We start from the raw sequence: 18,922 nt of genomic DNA on the forward strand, positions 1-18,922 counted from the left end.
CCCCCCCCCCCCCCGAAAAAAAAAACAAATTGCTTTAAAAATTTTACTTATTGAAAACTTTTTAGCCAAGTAATCATTTTTGAATAATATTACATCAAGTATTATTTTTTCTTACTTTTGAAATTTTTAAACAGAATATTCAGTAAAAAAAATGTAAATTGAAAAAAGAAGAAAAAAAACTTTCTAAATATAAGTGCATGCATTTATCTAGAAAGATAATATAAGTTGTGTGCATATATATATTTTTATAAGAAAATAAGGATAGCTAATTATAAAAACTGTAATCTAAAAGTAGAAAAGTTTTACTTTTTGACCTATATAAATTTTTTTTTAAAATTTAACCCTCATTTATTAGTTATCGTTAAACTATTGTATTGGTCAATTTTAGCTGAAGTTTCAGCTACTTTTAACCTCATTTGGTCTCTTATTATTATTTTAATATTTATTAGTCTATTTTTTAAACATCAAATAATAATTTAAGCACTTTTTCCATGCATAAAAAATTCAATGCCAATGAATTCGTTCTTAAAGAGAATATCTTCACTTTAAATCAATGTGTTTCTTTTATATCAATTTGAATCAATGATTAAAAAAAATTTTAATCTTTAAATTATGTCAACAGTTCTTTAATTCTCCTTTTCTTTTCTTTTTTGTAATTTGTTAACTAATTTGATGTGTGACAGCTTGCATGATTAGCGACAAAAGAGATATTTGTATTGTGTTCTCTTGCTTTATAATACAAAGAGAACACAATTCTTAATATGGTGTTGAATAAATTTAAATTAGTGTGCATTTATGCACGATTTATAATTTTTTTTTAAAGTTTAGTCCCTCATGGCATGCTTAAATTTTAAATAATTGACATGTATTTATGTTATTTAATTGTTATATTCTAAATATTTTCATCCTACTGATAGCAATGAAATTTTTTTGTGTAAACAATTTTCTCTGGATGTCATTTTAGAGATAACTCATGATTCAATAGTGCACAACATTCTTGTTATACCTTCTTTATCTCCCTCCTTATCTTCATAGTTCGGTTTTTATATCAATCTAGTTTTTTTTCCCTCTCTCTCTTNATTCTATTAGTCAATTTTAGCTGCTTGCCAACGGAATGCTTGCCTGATTTAATAAGTTTTAAAAGTACTCATATTTATTTAATTTGTATAAACATAAAATTAAATGGGTACAATTAAAGTATAAAACATTATTTTGCATACAACTAGTGCAGTTTCAACTACTTTTATCCTCATTTGGTCTCTTATTATTTCTTTTAAATTTTTATTAGTCTATTTTAAACATCAAATGATAATTTAAGCACTTTTTCCATGGATGAAAAATTCAATGTCACTGAATTCATACTTAAAAAGAATATCTTCACTTTAAATCAATGTTTTTCTTTTATATCAATGATTTTAAAAAAATTAAGTCAATGTTTAAAATTTTAAATTATGTCAACGGTCCTTTAATTCTCATTTTTTTATAATTTGTTAACTAATTTGATGTGTGACAGCTTACATGATTAGCGACAAAAAATATATTTGTATTGTGTTCTCTTGCTTTATAATATAAAGATAACACAATTATTAATATCAGGGGTCTGTCTAGGCTTTTCTGAGAGGTACCTATTTTGTGAAAATTTAAACATAATTTGTGAAAAATTAAAAAATGTATTAAAAAATCAACACAAAAATATGGATTTATTGTTTCTTAAGGGATAAAAAAATAAAATTTCAACAAAAAGTGTTTTGTGAAACTACCGTTTTTCCTTAAGTTGAATTTGTGAAGGTACCGCTAAACGGTAGTAAATTCGGCCTGGACAGACCCCTGAATATGGTGATGTATAAATTTAAGCTAGCGTGCATTTATGCACGATTTATTTAATTTTTTTATTTAAGTTTAGTCCCTCATGGCATGCTTAAATTTTACATAATTGACATGTATTTATGTTATTTAATTGTTATATTCTAAATATTTTCATCCTACTGATAGCAATGAATTTTTTTTGTGTAAACAATTTTCTCTGGATGTCATTTTAGAGATAACTCATGATTCAATAGTGCACAGCATTCTTGTTATACCTTCTTTATCTCCCTCCTTATCTTCATAGTTCGGTTTTTATATCAATCTAGTTTTTTTTCCCCTTCTCTCTTAAAAGAAACTAAACTAGAAATGCGAGTGAAAGTATGGCCGTTATTAAAGTTTTTCATATTTCTAGAGCAAAAGTTTTTTTAAAGTAATAAAATCGAAATCCTAATAATTATGGCTCACGAAAGAAAAAAAATTAGACACTATTTAATTCAAAAACTAATGACCCTTATCTATAACATTTTCATATCAGAATGTCCCGTTAATGTTTAAATATGCAAAATTTCATTTCCCCCCCCCATAGTTCAATAGCTTTTGAGTTATGAGATTTTAAAACTTTCGCTGCTATTAAGTTTCATAACCATCGTTGAACAGTCGACCCAATTTTGGTTTTCCGACTAATAATGTTCAACTCTGTAGCCTTGTAATTTTGAACCAATCCAAAAGACAAGGGATCTCTTGGATCAGTACCCCCAGAGGTATGATTTGTTATGGGAACGTGGAGGATTTTGTGACTCGACAGATTTAACGTGCATCAGTCACCATTTGCTACACGGTAAGTCTTAGACCGGTGGGGATCGAACCCACGACCTCTTGAACATGAGCACAGTATCCTACCAACCAGGCTATCCCGGCTACTGCTATTAAATTACTGATAACTATTAAATTGCTCCTGAATTCATTTATAATTCAAACAAAGTATAATGTCTTTTTATTTTATAACCGTCGTAGAACAGCCGACTCAATTTGGATTTACGACTACTAATGTTCAACCCTTAGCCTTGTAATTTTGAGCCAATCCAGAAGACAAGGGAACTCCTGGGTCAGTATCCCCAGAGGTATTGTTTTGTTATGGGTACATGGAGGACTTTGAGACTCGACATATTTAACGTGCTTTAGTCACCATTTACTACACGGGGAGTCTTAGGCCGGCGAGGATCGAACCCACGACCTCTTGGGTTCGACCTTGTTTGTTTTCGAACGAGAGCGTACAAAGCTGCAAATAAATCATAATTCTCCTGTTTGCAATTTTCGCTAAATTATATAATTACGTGGCTCGTAAAAATAAATAAATAAAAATTGCAATTTTGTCACTATTTAACTAAAAAAAAATTAAAAAAAACTAATGACCACCATCTATACCATTTTTATATCAGGTTGTCCCTTTAACATTTAAATATGCAAAATTACATTTTTCTTTTTGTTCAATAGTTTGCACGCAATTAGATTGGGAAGCTTTCACTGCAAAAATTTTCTGAAACAGCATTGACGTTGGGCAAAGTTACTGTGCGTAATTTTTGCCCGTCGCTTGCTTTTTACTAAAAACTGTCTCTGCAGTCGATTTTTAAATTTTTTTTTCCTTCCAAATAATATAGTGAAATTCTAAAAAATACTTGGTGCTATGCGTTAATTAAACCAGCTTCAATAGAGAATTTCAAGATTTTCAGAAGTAAAATTTAGGCGATAATGGAATTTTAATACCGTGCTATTTTGTCTGAGGTTTCGAAAAGTGATAATGTAATATTTTTCGGATTTAATTAATATACTTCCCTACAATAGTATGTTACTCAAATAAACTTTGCCTCGCGATTATATCTAATTATTAGTATCTACAATACTTACGATATTATTTTACTCGAAAGCATCAATATTCAAAAAATTTTATACAGCATGTTACTCACGAAATGTCGTAAATACTTTTAATTCTATCGTTATAGCTGATGCTGAAAAACCTTCCATATTTCACAATGTTCCAGCCCTAGTAAAGCCCATTCATTACAAAATTTAAAAAAAAAAAAAAAAAAAAAAAAATGAAGTGTTTGCAATATTTCTTATTGCAGAATTTGGATGTGTAGTTTTGTGTTTTAATGATCTCATATGTTAAATATTGATGCTAGTCTAAAACGAAAGGTCTTGATTAAGGTTTTATTCATTAGTTAATTAAAAACTTCATTCGCTTCAAAAGTATACAATTTGAAAAGAGCAGTCGACATGTTTTAAGCAGTCAAAAATATAGTTTGTCTGCTTTAAGAACTCCCCCCGCCACTAAATCTGAGGCCGTCTGCTGCTATGGAAACAAGAATAGCGCATTTTAGGGAGGGTAATTTCTTTTCACTCTAGGACTAACACAATAGGGGAGCTCTTACTTTAGACAAACTATAAGCTCCCACTTGTCAGGCGTTAGTGAGGAGAAACAAAGTGATCTGAAATATAAAACGTGCAGATGCCAGCGAAAATGGATAAATAAAGGTGAGAAACAGTTCTTGTTTTGTTTCTTACCTTTATTTTCCCATTAATATGTCCATTAAAAAGAAATTATGATGAAAATGATATAGCGTGATTTTGTTTGATACCATGCTGCTAGCTGTGCTCATCATCTAAGTAAATATTTTAATATATATAAAAAAAAGATACAAGCTTCCCATATAAAAAATATTAAATTAGCAGACATTGTGTTGTAGATTCTTAGTTGTGCGCTCTGCTGACAGGCGCTGCCTCAATTTGTAATGTCGGCTAAAATAATTTTTTAGTGTTGACATCTTTATAATACTGGGAATCTACTCTGAAATAGTATATTCATCACTTTATTTAAATCCTGGCTAACCGATAATAATCTATTTTAAAAAGTGTTTATTTTTGCCAAGAGGTTGTTTACATACAATTCTTTATTCTATTGTTCAAACCATTTCAATGAAATCTTCTTTCTGAGAAGTAAACCGTAAACACAAGTGCTATGGTTTCTTTTTTTACAAAAACAATCATGAAGTTCTCTCACTATTTATCCTCTTCTGCATCATTATCGTCAGGTATTGCTTTTTAAAGTATTTTCCCTCATTAGAATGATCATTTTTTGTGGTATATTTCTTACTTTAAAAGTGATAAATTAAATACGGTTTCCCTTATTTCATCCCTTCAACTTTTAGAATAGTTGTAAAATTTATCGTTTTTTTTTCTCCTTTTCTTTTAGACTTATTAAAATTAGTCAATTTGGTTTAGTAGCTGTGAAGAAATAATGCATTTTGTACTTGAATCAGAAAATAGTAGGGTATCTTAAATAGTTTCTTTGATTTCTCAATAGTTCGTGATTTATTTTTAAGATTATTCCCCGGTATTTTGTTTGAAAGATTTTTGACCTGTTGAGTTATTAAGTTTGCAAAAAGTATACATAAATAAAAATAACACATTTTTTGAACACACAATTTGTCCTTAGCAACCTTATTTTTTGTTCTTTTATTTTATTTAATAAGAACTAGCTGAATACGCTTTTTTCTTACAGGGTGAATAAAAAAGAAAGTAATCAATAAATATGTACTAAACAACGCTACGAAATTATGCTCAGAAGTAAAGGGCATGTACCAACACAATAATTAAAACTTAAAGAATTCCATTTTTTTTTTAAAACCTTCCCGGTGGCTTTACATTATTAGATTAAGAAAACATGTTTTCTGTGTTCATCCCATCAAAATAAAAGCATTTCGCATAATGCTGTTGCTAGCGGGCTACTCATGATTGTCACGAGATCTACTTAACCACAATCAAATGATTATTTCTGGTACTTTTATTACTTTCGAGGGCTTGTATAAGTCTCATTCCACTGTATCTATATTAAAACTGAACCAAGTACTATAACACCAAAAGTACCTCTTACCAAAATTGCAACGTTGGCTTCAATAATAGTGTGGAGATTTTTATCACTTCTCTTAAACGAATGTACAACTAAAAATGGGCGGAGTCTCTTAACTATTTCATTTTCAATAAAACTATTTTCCTCACATTGAGATCTCCGAAGTCAGGAAAGAGCCAATTCTATTACGCAACGAGCTATGCTTTATGTATGTTTGAGGAAATCTTCGTCAGTTATCGCACGGTTTTTGTTTATATTCACAGCAAAGATGAGACTAGAAGGGAAATATTTACTTTTTTGGCTTTAAGCTTGGTTAACTTAGCTGAGTCACAGAATGAAAAAATTTTCTAGTTGTCCATTAGGTGAGCGAAATTGATATAAAAAAATAAACAGCATGAATCAACTAGTGGTATTCGTTCATCGAATTCTACCACAGGTATAATTCTGGAACTACCACTACAAATATTAAGTACTAAATCACTAGTATATAAGACATGTTAACTTGATTCTATCTTGAGGTACCTAGATGAAGGTTGACATAGTCGATAATTAATAAAAAATAATTAATTATTAAAGAACTTGCTATAAGTTTTTTTTTATTAATGAGAGCTATAAGCTAGCAACCATCACCGGTGGTATCGTTTAAATACTTAAAAAAAAAAAAGCTATATTTTTATCGTTTGCTAATTCTGAATCTATAAGAGAATTCCATTTTTCAACTCCCGAACGATTTGATTTAAATTTTTGAACGTTTTTTTAGGAATCTGGGCTGAAATTACTCCTTTCACCTGTTATCCTAATTTCAGGCTAATAGAACAAACGTTACTGAAAGAGACACATGCACAGACTAAACTCATATTATTATGATCGACACTAAAAATATTCATAAATCTGCTTTAAAATAACAAAAATTTATATTTATTTTGTATGAAAAATTTTCGCAGTTAATATGTTCTTTGAAAAAGCATTAACAGTATTATTCGAAATAAAAATAAATAAATAAAATCTTGTTATTTATTTATTATGTATTTCCGTTTTTTTTCTTAATAAGTTTTTTTATATATACGAAATTGCTAGCAAAATAAAATCAACTTCTAATTTTTGTTCGCGCAAACATCCAATTCAAATTCGCAGAATAGTTTGAGACTAACACTGGATTGATAATATAGACTATTTATATTTTCCTACGTCTCATTCACCAAGAGAAATAATTTTACAAAGGAAAATGTGCCAGTCCAGTCTGGTGGGGTGCCCAATTGGAATCCTGATGTCCGATCTCCCCCCTCTTCTCTTGCGTTACGCTTGATAGCTTCTTCCTTCTCTCCCTGTTACTTCCCTTCCTTTCCCCCTTCCCCATATCAGGTGTCACGTGATGAGCTGACGTCATGCCCTACCGCTACTTTGGCCTCATCGGAAGAAACTAATGAAATGTCTCTATTCAAGTTTACACTCTCATTTTTTAATGAATATGTGGATCGTTTTCATATAATATTTACTTAAGGATCGTTTGATTCTTTTTAAAGACAACAAAAAATTAGTACCATTTTTCCCCAGAGTAAAATTTATTTCCTCACTCTTCAACAGTCACTTTTTTTAAAACTAGTGGTCAATTCTTAAATAACACTAATTTACAGTGTTTCATCATTTAAAATTAAAATACATGCGTGTATAGCATGGGATGAAAACAGAAATAGAATTAAATTAAAGATAGAACATCATTGTCTCTCTCTCCGAAATCGTAGTTTTTTCATTGAGGAAAAGATGAGTTCATATTCATTAAGTGTCAACCTGCATGAAAACCCAGTTTCTCCTGATTTAATAAAAAAACTATGTTTTTTATATACCTTAGAAGAATTATCTAACATTAGGAAAGTTTCGTAAAAAAATAACTATCATTTTATGCATTACTGTTTAAATGAGAATTTAAACTAGCATTAAAAAAATTACTGAGTCAGAATCTAAATTAAATTGTAAGAAAAAGTAATTTATTTTGATCATAAATATTTCAATTTAATCTTTCAAAACTTTTTTTCTTTTCCGAAAATTTTCTGTTTTGAAATAAGTTTAAAAATGTAGAATCTTTGTAATCATGTCATTTTTATTAAAACTTCAGTTATAACATTATCTTAAATGAATTTAGAAATTCAAACAAGTTTTAAAGTAGGAAAAAGTAATAAAATAGAATATGTGTGTCTGTTTTTAGGTTTAGCTGCTTTAGGCGCTTTTCCAATTTGATTTAATATTATAATAGTTAATTTACTTCTTTGTCTCTTTTTTGCATATGTAAATTGGATTTCTGATTAGATATCTTAAATGAATTTAATGTCTTTTAATATTTAATTAAAAAAGTTGAAAAACAAAAATTCATGTTACAGTGAATATACTATCGGAAAATATTACAATAAATTTAAATTTTAACTATTAGTGAAGTCTACTTATTTTTCGTTCATTGATTTTGAAATCCTTGAAATTTTTATGCGTGGCATAATTATGTTGCATAATTATTTGCATTAAATACATATTATTTCGTAATGCACGGACACGAGATTTTTTTTTCTTTTTTCGTTCTCTTTTGGCAGTTATGCAAATTCTGAAAATATTTTTTTTCTTCTGGGCTGAATTAAGATAAAAGTAAATGCTCAATGAATTGTGATTAAATTATGCCTTATACCACACATAATTATATGTCATCTTGAGAAACAAATTTCTGGAATAATAATAAAATTTAAAAATAAAAAAAATTCTAATTGCATTTTTTAAAAATTTTTTTTTTAAAACTATTTTTATATTTATTTTTAAATCTGCATATTTTTGCTAACATTTTTACATATTAGTCAATTTTCATATCATCTTCATCATCATATTAGCCATGTAAAGACTACAAAGTAGCCGAATTTTGATGTATTTAATCCGTCTAGCAAGATTGTTAAATACTCTATAAAATCATTGATAAAAAGTTATTATTTTTTGTAAGTTCCCAAATGTTAATGGAACAATGTATCTTTTATGTAATAATATTTTATTCCATATTTTGTTTCTTTAGTTACAAATATTACAATCTGACAACTATTTTTTTTTTCAAAAACTAACTATGAAAGTAAAAAAAAAAAAAAAACTTGTAAGTTTTTCGTTAGTTAATGTTGTAAATTTTTAACTTCCATTCCCAGAATTGGAAGAACCAAATAATTGAACTGATATTACCCTAATTATCTTGATGGTTAAGTCTGTCCAAAGACGTTATTATCAGGGTTTGTTGATTTAAATCAGCTTTATTTTAATCACGATTTAAATCATGATTTAAATCAAATGCTTTTTTTAAAAAAAAATCATTGATTTAAATCAACTATATTAGAAATATAGTATTTCTTGGTATGCGTTAAATTCCAATACATTTGAAATTACATTTTTAAAAATCTTTTTACTCTAGAGATTGTAGTAGAGAAGTACAGATTAAAGTAAACATTCAAGTATTTTTTTCCCCTCCTGTTTACAGTATCTTTGACATCATCAGATTTTCTATAAAGAAATTTAGTGAAAAAACAAATTTCACTGAGTACATAGATTTGTTTTTAGTTTAACTTATCTATTTTGATATAGGATTAAAAATGAATATTTTAATATAAAATTATATAGCTTTAATATTTATTTATTTTTTGATAAATGACTACATTTATTAACATAATATGTTACATTTATTTTGTCCTTTTAAAAATCAAGGGGGGGGGGAAATATCACAATTTTAAATTAAAATTATGGTTTGGTAATTGAAACTTAGTTTTAATAGTTAAAGTATTCTTTAAATTCTCTATTTCATCTAGTCTTTAAATTTCAATCATGCATTTGTTTCAAAAGGGCTGCTATGCATTCAAAGCTATGTATTATAATGAATAATTGTTTTAGGTAGTTAGAGCTTCTAAAATATCCTTATAATATAGTTTTAATATTAATTTAATTTTGATTGAACATTTATAAAGTTTTTTAATCATAAATCAAAGTTCTTACACTGTATTTGAATTTTTAAAAAAAATCCGATTTAAATCAAAAAATATTTTTTTTTTTTACTTTTTAAAAATAAATCAAAAAATATCACGAACCCTGGTTATTATTCATGGTATTAATTAACTGTACTACTACCATAAGCTCAGCTCCAAGATTGAACAGGATTAAAACGAATAATTAAAAAAAAAAATTTACATAAATTGACGGCAAAACTTGAAACAATATTTAAGACCAGGGCTCTTGCTGTCCTAAAATGTCCTAAAAAAGTGCTAAAATTTTCCTAACTTTTTTAGGGCCTAAAAAGTGCTAAAATTTCTTCTGAGTGCTAAAAAAGTTCTAAATATATTTTATTTTGGCATTTTGAAATTTTTTTTGAGCGGTCGGATTCCTTAAATCGGTTTCCCTAAATCCTTAAATTCTGTTGCCTTCGGCTCTTCTGCTGCCTCCATCTTTTTAGAAGATTCTTGGGCTTTGGGGAAAGAAGTTCTTTCTTCTGAGATTTTATGGGCTTTAAAAGTTGTAGAAAGCTACTACTCCTACAATTCTTCCAAAGACACTGGAAAATTATTTAGTACAATGTTTCCAGACAGTTCAATATCACGTCATTTCACCTGCAGTGAATCTAAGTGTGCATATCTCTGTCATTTTGGACTTGCTCTTCATTTTAGCATGCTACTTCTGAAGTGCATTGATAATGCCAAGTTTTATACATTGCTTTTTTATGAGTCTTTGAACAAAGCGACACAGCAGAAGCAGTTGGATATACATATCCACTTTTGGAACCCAGATAAGAACATTGTAGAGACGCGATACTTAACATCAGCTTTTCTGGGCCATTCTGTAGCAGATGACCTTTTAGCCTGCTTTTATGCATCAGTCAAAAATGTAGACCTTAAGAAATTATTGCAGATTTCTATGGACGGTCCTGCTGTCAATTGGAAGTTTTATAATAATATTCAAGAAGATTTGTTAAAAGAACATGGTGTTCAATGCAATGCAATAGGAAGTTGTGGGCTTCATATTTTAAATAACGCATTCTACAAAGGTGAATCTGAAACAGAATGGCTCATTGGTTCCATCCTGAGCTCAATCTTCTATCTTTTTAAAGATTCACCCACAAGAAAAGAAGATTTTATTAATCAATCAACTGAGAACAAATTACCACTAAAATTTTGTAACCACCGTTGGCTGGAAAATGCACCTGCAGCTGAAAGAGCAATATTGCTTTGGAATGATCTGAAATCTTATGTGAAAAATGTTGGCAAGTTTAGAAAAGTGAAATGTAAATCCTTTTTAACTTTACAAGAAGCAATAAAAGACAAATTAATTCTTGTTAAGCTGAACTTTTTCTTAAATGTGTCGGAGCTAGTTTCACCATTTTTGAAACTGTATCAAGCAGATCGGCCACTTTTACCATTTTTTGCTGCAGATATCCAGGATTTGGTATTACATAGTGTGCAATTATATAACATTCTGAAGCCAGAATCTATAGAAAACTTAAATTCTCTGGAGAAACTGTGCCATTTTAATTTTTGTGATGAAAAGAATTATGTCTCTCTGACAAAAATCAGTGTAGGTTTTAAAGGTGACCAAATTTTAAAGCAGCTGTTGGCCTCAAAAGTTATTTCTGATCGGGATCATATGAATATAAAGAAAGATTGCAGAAAGTTTATGACCAAAATGTTAGAAACTTTACTGGAGAAATGTCCAATAAACTATTCTGTTGTAAAAAATGTTGCTTGCATCAATCCAAGAAAACAAAAGCAAGTGTGTTCTAAAAATGAGAAACATATTAAATTACTTAAGTCAAAAAAAGAAAATTGAGGAAAAAGATTGACAAAATTAAGCCTCAATTTGCATCATGTATAGATTAATTATGTAATTTTTACTTCATGAATCGTTAAACACTTTATTTGTACATTTTTAATATCATGTATAGATTAAGTATGTTATTTTTACTTTACATCAAGTGCTAGTTTTTTTTTTTGTCCTAAAAAAGTGCTAAAAAAGTCCTAATTTTTTTTTGAAATAATTGAGCAAGAACCCTGAAGACTCTCTTGATAATTTTTTTTTCTTTTCATTTTTTCTCTATCATTGTCTTAAAATAAGTTTCTTTCTTACTCAAATTAAAGAACAATTTTTTTAATCCTCAGTGGTAGTCGGATCATGAGTTAGAGTCCCTTAATCGTGGAATGTTTACGTGGTTTTCCTCTCCGTGTAACGCTAATGCGAGTTAGTTCAAACAAAAAGCCCTCGAAGAAAGCAAATTTCTCCTAATACTTGATCCAGTAGTTCCCTTGTCTTTCTGGATTGGTTCAAAATTACAAGGTTACGGAGTTGAACTAGTCGTAAACCCTAAATTGAGTCTGCTGTTCAACGACGGTTATAAAATAAAATATAAAATTATTAGAATTCATTCAAAAATGAAAAAACTCATACTGTTTTTTTAAAAAAAATTTCCATTTTTATCAATAATTGCTTTATTGAAAAAAAAAGAAAAACATATAAATATTGGGAAAAAATATATATATTAACAAACAAAAAACTGTAATGTTCGTAAAATGAAAGTGTAATATTTATATTAATGAGTAACATAAATTTGAATTAAATATTTTAACCGAAGGAAATTTTTAAGGCTTAAACCAAAATCAAAAATTTAAACAAAACCATTTTAATACAAAATAAGATTCAATATTCATTAGGTATTATACTTCAGATATTTCTATTTCTTGAATTATTAGAGGTTTTATGAATTTTAAATCGGTAACTTTTTCTTTTTTGGTTCATTTAAAAAAAAAATCATATTAGCTATAAAAAATTAACAAAATTACAAACAATAAGTAGTTTAAAATTTCGCGTTTTCCTTCACTTTTCTAAATTTTGATGTTTCTATAGCATTGTATGAAATATCGTGGAATTTAAGTACCTACCACGTGTAAGTGCATGGCGCTCACTGCACAAAAAACGAAGGAAAAATAACTTATACTTACAATGAATTCACTGATAAATTGTATCAAAAACTGATTATTTAAATGGGCGATTTGAAAGTCACGTGCTGTAAAGAACATCGTAGTTAAAATCAAGTGAATACCACGAATAAAACTCGTCAATAACGTAATTATTTAAGTGCGTGATTTGAAATTTGCATGTCGCTATAAAAATCAGATTTTTTAAAGCCACTCGGGAATACATCGCAAGGTCTGCCGAAAAAATTATTGGAAATTAATTTGGACTGACGATGAAATTGGCGAAAACGAAGCTCGTCAGAAAGTAGTTATTTAAATGTACGATTTGAAACTCCCGTGTCGTAAATAATATCATAGTATGATAAAATCATAGTAAAATATGGGATTTTTAAAAGCGTGGCAATGACTGCTTTTAGAAAAAGAAATCAAAAAGTTATTTAGGTTTACGATGAAATCGGTATAAATAAAGCATTTGAAAAAGTGATCAATTAAATGCGCGATTTGTAATCGTAATAAATGTATCGGGATTTTACAAACCACTAGGAAATTGGTTGTTATAAATGCCCCCCCCCCCAAAAAAAAAAGTGATCGAATTGTCGCTGGGATTTATAATAAAATTGGCAAACATAAAAGGAGTCAAAATGTGATTACTCAAATTCGAAATTCGTGTAACGTAATATAGTATTAAAAATATTTGGTATTTTAAAACCATACGAAATTTTGTACCAATAACCATTGAAAAAAAGATCGTGAAACAACGTAGATTTACAATAGAGTATGCGAATTGAACACATCACAAAGTTATGACGCAAATGTGAGCTTCAAAATTTTCTATATTATTTTATTTTCAAAAAGTAAATAAATAAATAAAAATTCTTTTCATTGTGTTCAGAAGCTCCCGCGGACCGCAGATTGTGCACCCCTAACTTATCTCATTCTTTGCAATTAATTACTATATATCATTATTGTAAGTTCAGTTTTTGGCAGTTAGATTTTTGTGTTAATTTTAATTAAATACGTATTTAAGCTGCGTTAATAATTTTTTTTATTTTTTATTGATTCTTAAATTATTCTAGAGATTTGCATAACTAAAAAAAAATTTTTTTTACATTTTTGATACAGGAATATTGAGAGCGTTGAATTTTTTTAGCCTAATTAAAATATGTTCTTTCTTTTGCAGGCCAAATCGGTGAAAAGAGCTGCCGAAGAACAACTCCCCCAGCTTCAAGCATCTAGCAATGAAGAATCTGAAAAGTCTTCCAAAATGGCTAGAACTGATTCTTTGCCTGATAAGAAGCCTGATTTAGTTCTCTCTCAGCAAACTTCTTGCCTTAATGCATCTCTGCAGTCTCAGCAGCAGCAATCATCCCAACAAACATCAACACTCTCTAGTTTCTCGGTGCAAATAGTTCCCAATTTCACCAATCAGCAGACTGTTCAAAAACCCCTAAATTCTCCACTTACTGCTCAAGTTTCACTGCCACAAAACAACCAAACCGACAAAAAACCTGTGTGCATAAGCAAAGACGAGAACTCCCAATCCGGTAGAAATTCCTGCAGCAATCCTATCGTTGAGTGCAAGCAGGAAAAGGACAACGATCCGTCGGACATGTGCCAATTCAAGACAGTCACCCCCAACGGCAATTCCTGCGATTCTTTGTCGGACACATTTCCTAGCATTGGTGTGAATGACGATTCGGGTGAAGATATGCTTCCACCAGAAGTCCTGCACGATTTAATCAAAGACATGACAGAAAATCCTGATTATTCAGATTTGATGACTGACTTTTTTGATGATGGTGGCTTGAAGGATCAAGAGATGGTTGGTAAAGAAATTACGGACTTAGTGAAAGATTCTCCAAATACTTTCCAATCAGATGAAGTTCCATTAGTACCTATTCAAACCAGTGAGCAACAATTACAATTTTTCACTTTTTAATTTCTACCTGTACTAATGTTTAGTTTCAAAAACTGTGTTTAGATTACGTAGAATGATGTACCTTTGTTTGGGCAAACTTTAAAATCAGAAATTTTTCAATATTACAAAAAAAAAAAAAACTGAGCTCCGTTTGAATATGATTTTTTATTTTTTTAAAATTTTTAAGAAAACTTTCTTCTTGACATAATCATTTACCACCTACCAATGAAATGTTTTCCTTAGGGAAAAAACCAGGGTTGCAAAAAACCCGGGTTTTTCCAGCAAAACACTACCCGGGTTTTATTGGGCTTTTCTGGGTTTTTCATGTTTAATTGGTTTTTTTTCAAAAGCGAGGGCAGGGATGTAAGTACCTTATTTTAAAAAAGCTTATTTTAATATTAATAATTAAGTTTAATTTTATGAATTGGTTTAACATGTAGGTAATTAAAGTGTAATTAATACAAATAAATTGGTGCAAAAATCTGAAAAAAGTTTCTTCTGACATCAAATTTCCTCTTTGGGACGATTATTTGGTACAGTTTTCACCAAGAAATGTTAAAGCTCACTTGAAATGGAGATATTTTTTTTTAGAAATTCTGTATATACTTTTTTTTTTAGAATTTCTTTGGATACCAAAAAATTATCTTTTTTTGTATTGTAAATTTGTAATATTACTAGGTGCTGTATCCCTTCATTTATAACATGTGACGGAGCTTAAGCCCCCCCCCCCCCGTTCCATGGTCCCTGGGAATTAGCATTGAGGGATTGCAGAATTATAACTAAGGAGTGTTAGTTATATAATTGTTTGTAATTGAGCATTTCCTTTTTATTATATTTAGGTCTATTTAGAAATTTTCCTGGAAGCAATGAAACTCCCATCTCCACCCTGTCTGCTCCTTCTATTCCAACATCCTCTCTCTACAATCAACCGGCTCAAAGGCTACCTCCTTCGTACATGAACACTAATATACGTTTTAATTACAAAATGACCTCTGAGCCAACCGGAAGTTTAGCTGCTCGCACTCTCAAGCAACTGGCAGAGCAACATCAAAGCCTACAAGTATGTATTGATTTTTTTTAAATAGTAGAGACCGTCATGCATTCGTATATAGAAATATGTGAAGTATATCACAAGCATGAAGTATGTAACTGACTAATGATGAACAATCATATGTATTGATTTTTTTATGTATGTATTGATTTTTTAAATAGCAGAAATCGTCAGGCATGAAGTATATAACTGACTAATGATCGTTCATCATTAGTCAATTACATACTTCATTATACTTGATTCAAACAAATAATGTAAAAATATTAATTAAATTTTAATTTAAGTAAAGTAGAAGTTTTTGGAGCTTATTTTCTTTTTTCAATTTAACAGAAAGAAAATTTCCTTTTTTTTCAAAGAAGGTTTTTGTTTTTCAGATTCCTGGAGGAAAAAAAAGAATTATTTTTTATTTTCTTGCCAATGTAAATGCAATTTAAAATTACTTTCATTTGATTTAAAATTGCACATCTCAATTCATATTTGCACGGTTTAAAGATTAGACATCGAAATTTGTACTCAAACAATCTTAAAGAAAATTTTACATCTATATTTTAAGAAGGGTGGAAAGAGGCATTTTTTTAAGTTGAAACTTTAATTCTTTTTTTTAAGCTTAGAAAAAGTGGTCTTTAATTTGAAAATAATGTTTAGAGGCATGAATGACAGACCACATCTGGTTATGGGAGTGTCCACTTTGTGGAGAAGGCACATAACGGTGTTTTCATAGAAGATTCACTGTAATTTAAAAATTTTCTACAATGAAAAGCATCTGTTTTGTATAAGTGTACATAACAAGAGGTTTCATATTTTTTTTTATTTATTTCTTTATTTTTATTTTTTTTACAGCAGCAGCAACAAGTATTTAATCCATCCTTAGTCAACAGACCATCCTTTAGTAAAGATAATCCTTTCGCCAACCAATCCCAGAACTCATCAAACTTTTTGAATGGAACAAATACTGTTAACCAAAGCAGTGAAGGAGCTAACAATTCCACTTCAAGCGCCTACACGTTGGATCGTCTCTCGGAGGAATTCTTTGGAACTTTACCTTCCAACTGTGAGCAGTCTAGCCCCAATAATAGGTTTGATATGAGTAAGCAAAGAATGCCAGAGAACCAACAACAGCAACAACAAGTGGAGGAGCCGCCTCCTTATGGTACCACAAGACTGCTCAGCCATTATTCTGAGAACGCTCAAGTTAGACCTCTCAATTCCATAAATAGTAATCAGTATGTGCCACACAGTCCTATAGGAGGAGGAAACAGGCAAATCCAAAATAATTCAGATCTAAGATTTCAGTTTCCACAGCAGCCTCAACAAATTCACATGGTTAGTTTAATTTTTATCTATAACTTCTTTTTTCCAGCTATGATTACATTTTGTTCCTCTGTCGGAAATCTTTTTCTTTAAAGAGGGTGCATAGCGTTTTTAAAAGCCCTTAAAGGTACTTTTTTCATTGGGTATTTTTAAAAAGTGCTTAATTTTTCCTTTACTCTGTTGATTATGTAAAAAGACACTGTTCCTATTGTTCCATTCGACGTTTTCACAATTAATTCAACCCCAATCTAAAAGTGCTTAAAAATATTTTTGAGCGCTTGAAAAGTGCTTAAAAGGTGCTTATTTTTTGTTGAAAAATTTAGCTGTGCACACTGTTAAATCATTAAAGAATTAATTTGTGTTTTGTTTTACATCATCCCAACTATGGATGGTTGATCGTGAAACCAGGCATGCGAAAAGAGCAACTGTCTGAAACATCCAGCCAAATAAGAACATCCAATCAAAGACTAACGACGATAATATTTTAAATCTGTAACAATTGCTTTTATTACCAAATTACACTTGGTTCAAAGAAAATATTTCATAAAGAATAAAATAAGGTTTGCTAAAAAAAAAAGTTATAATTAATAAAATTTGAATTTTCTCTTCATTTAAAAAAAAATTACCTTAAAATAATTCCTCCATACATTTACATAGAAATGAATTTAAAATACAAATTAACATTTTTATTAATATAAATTTTTTCAGTGTTATTTATAGATATTCCACTTTATAGATGAGGAATTTGCCCTAAGTATCTACACAATTTTGTACGCAAGCCACTGAGTGTTTTCAAATTTTCTCATTTCAAAAACATTTTAAGTGACAACTTCAAAACATTTATTTTACCTCGGTTCACGTTAAATTTATATACTTGTAATTATAAACCCTGTGGCATAATTTTTTCAAGTTATCGACGACAAAAGCACGTATATCTAGCACTAATATCTTTCTGCAAGATACTTTTAATAATAACAAACATTTCTGGTTACTAATTTAAAATAACAGAAGTGCTGTGTTTACAAAAAAAATTACATTAAAATTTTTTAATGAAGCATTTGATTATTTTTAATTTTAATATTATGGGCGAATTATGTTTTGCATTTTGTTAGGGGTTGAAACGCACTCATTTTTCCTTCGCATTTTGGAAGTAATCATCACAATAATAATATTTAAAAAAAAGAAGAATTCAAAATTATTAACTCCATATGAAAAAAACATGTTTCTGAAAGAAAACTTTTACAACATTCAGCTAATCTTTTTGCAAAAAAATGTCATAATAGTAATTGCCGAAAAAAAGATTGTTGACGAAATACAATGAATTGGACTTCTCAAAAAATGTTAACTCAAATGTGTNATTTACATAGAAATGAATTTAAAATACAAATTAACATTTTTATTAATATAAATTTTTTCAGTGTTATTTATAGATGAGGAATTTGCCCTAAGTATCTACACAATTTTGTACATAAGCCACTGAGTGTTTTCAAATTTTCTCATTTCAAAAACATTTTAAGTGACAACTTCAAAACATTTATTTTACCTCGGTTCACGTTAAATTTATATACTTGTAATTATAAACCCTGTGGCATAATTTTTTCAAGTTATCGACGACAAAAGCACGTATATCTAGCACTAATATCTTTCTGCAAGATACTTTTAATAATAACAAACATTTCTGGTTACTAATTTAAAATAACAGAAGTGCTGTGTTTACAAAAAAAAATTACATTTAATTTTTTTAATTAAGCATTTGATTATTTTTAATTTTAATATTATGGGTCAATTATGTTTTGCATTTTGTTAGGGGGGAAACGCACTCATTTTTCCTTCGCATTTTGGAAGTAATCATCACAATAATAATATTTAAAAAAAAGAAGAATTCAAAATTATTAACTCCATATGAAAAAAACATGTTTCTGAAAGAAAACTTTTACGACATTCAGCTAATCTTTTTGCAAAAA

At 29.1% G+C, this 18,922-nt stretch overlaps 1 protein-coding gene across 1 annotated transcript in view; it reads left to right on the plus strand.

Moving 5' to 3' along the window:
- The window catches only part of LOC107452906 (mastermind-like protein 1), a 33,488-nt gene that overhangs the window by 8,320 nt on the left and 6,246 nt on the right, over window positions 1-18,922 (plus strand). Inside the window, exons 2-4 of the mRNA XM_016069531.3 lie at window positions 13,859-14,585; window positions 15,436-15,656; window positions 16,488-16,970. Of these exons, the coding sequence (XP_015925017.2) occupies window positions 13,859-14,585; window positions 15,436-15,656; window positions 16,488-16,970 (1,431 nt within the window). The remainder of the gene's footprint in view (window positions 1-13,858; window positions 14,586-15,435; window positions 15,657-16,487; window positions 16,971-18,922) is intronic.

This window comes from Parasteatoda tepidariorum, chromosome 2 (assembly GCF_043381705.1).
Source record: "Parasteatoda tepidariorum isolate YZ-2023 chromosome 2, CAS_Ptep_4.0, whole genome shotgun sequence".
NCBI classification, from domain to species: Eukaryota; Metazoa; Arthropoda; class Arachnida; order Araneae; family Theridiidae; genus Parasteatoda; species Parasteatoda tepidariorum.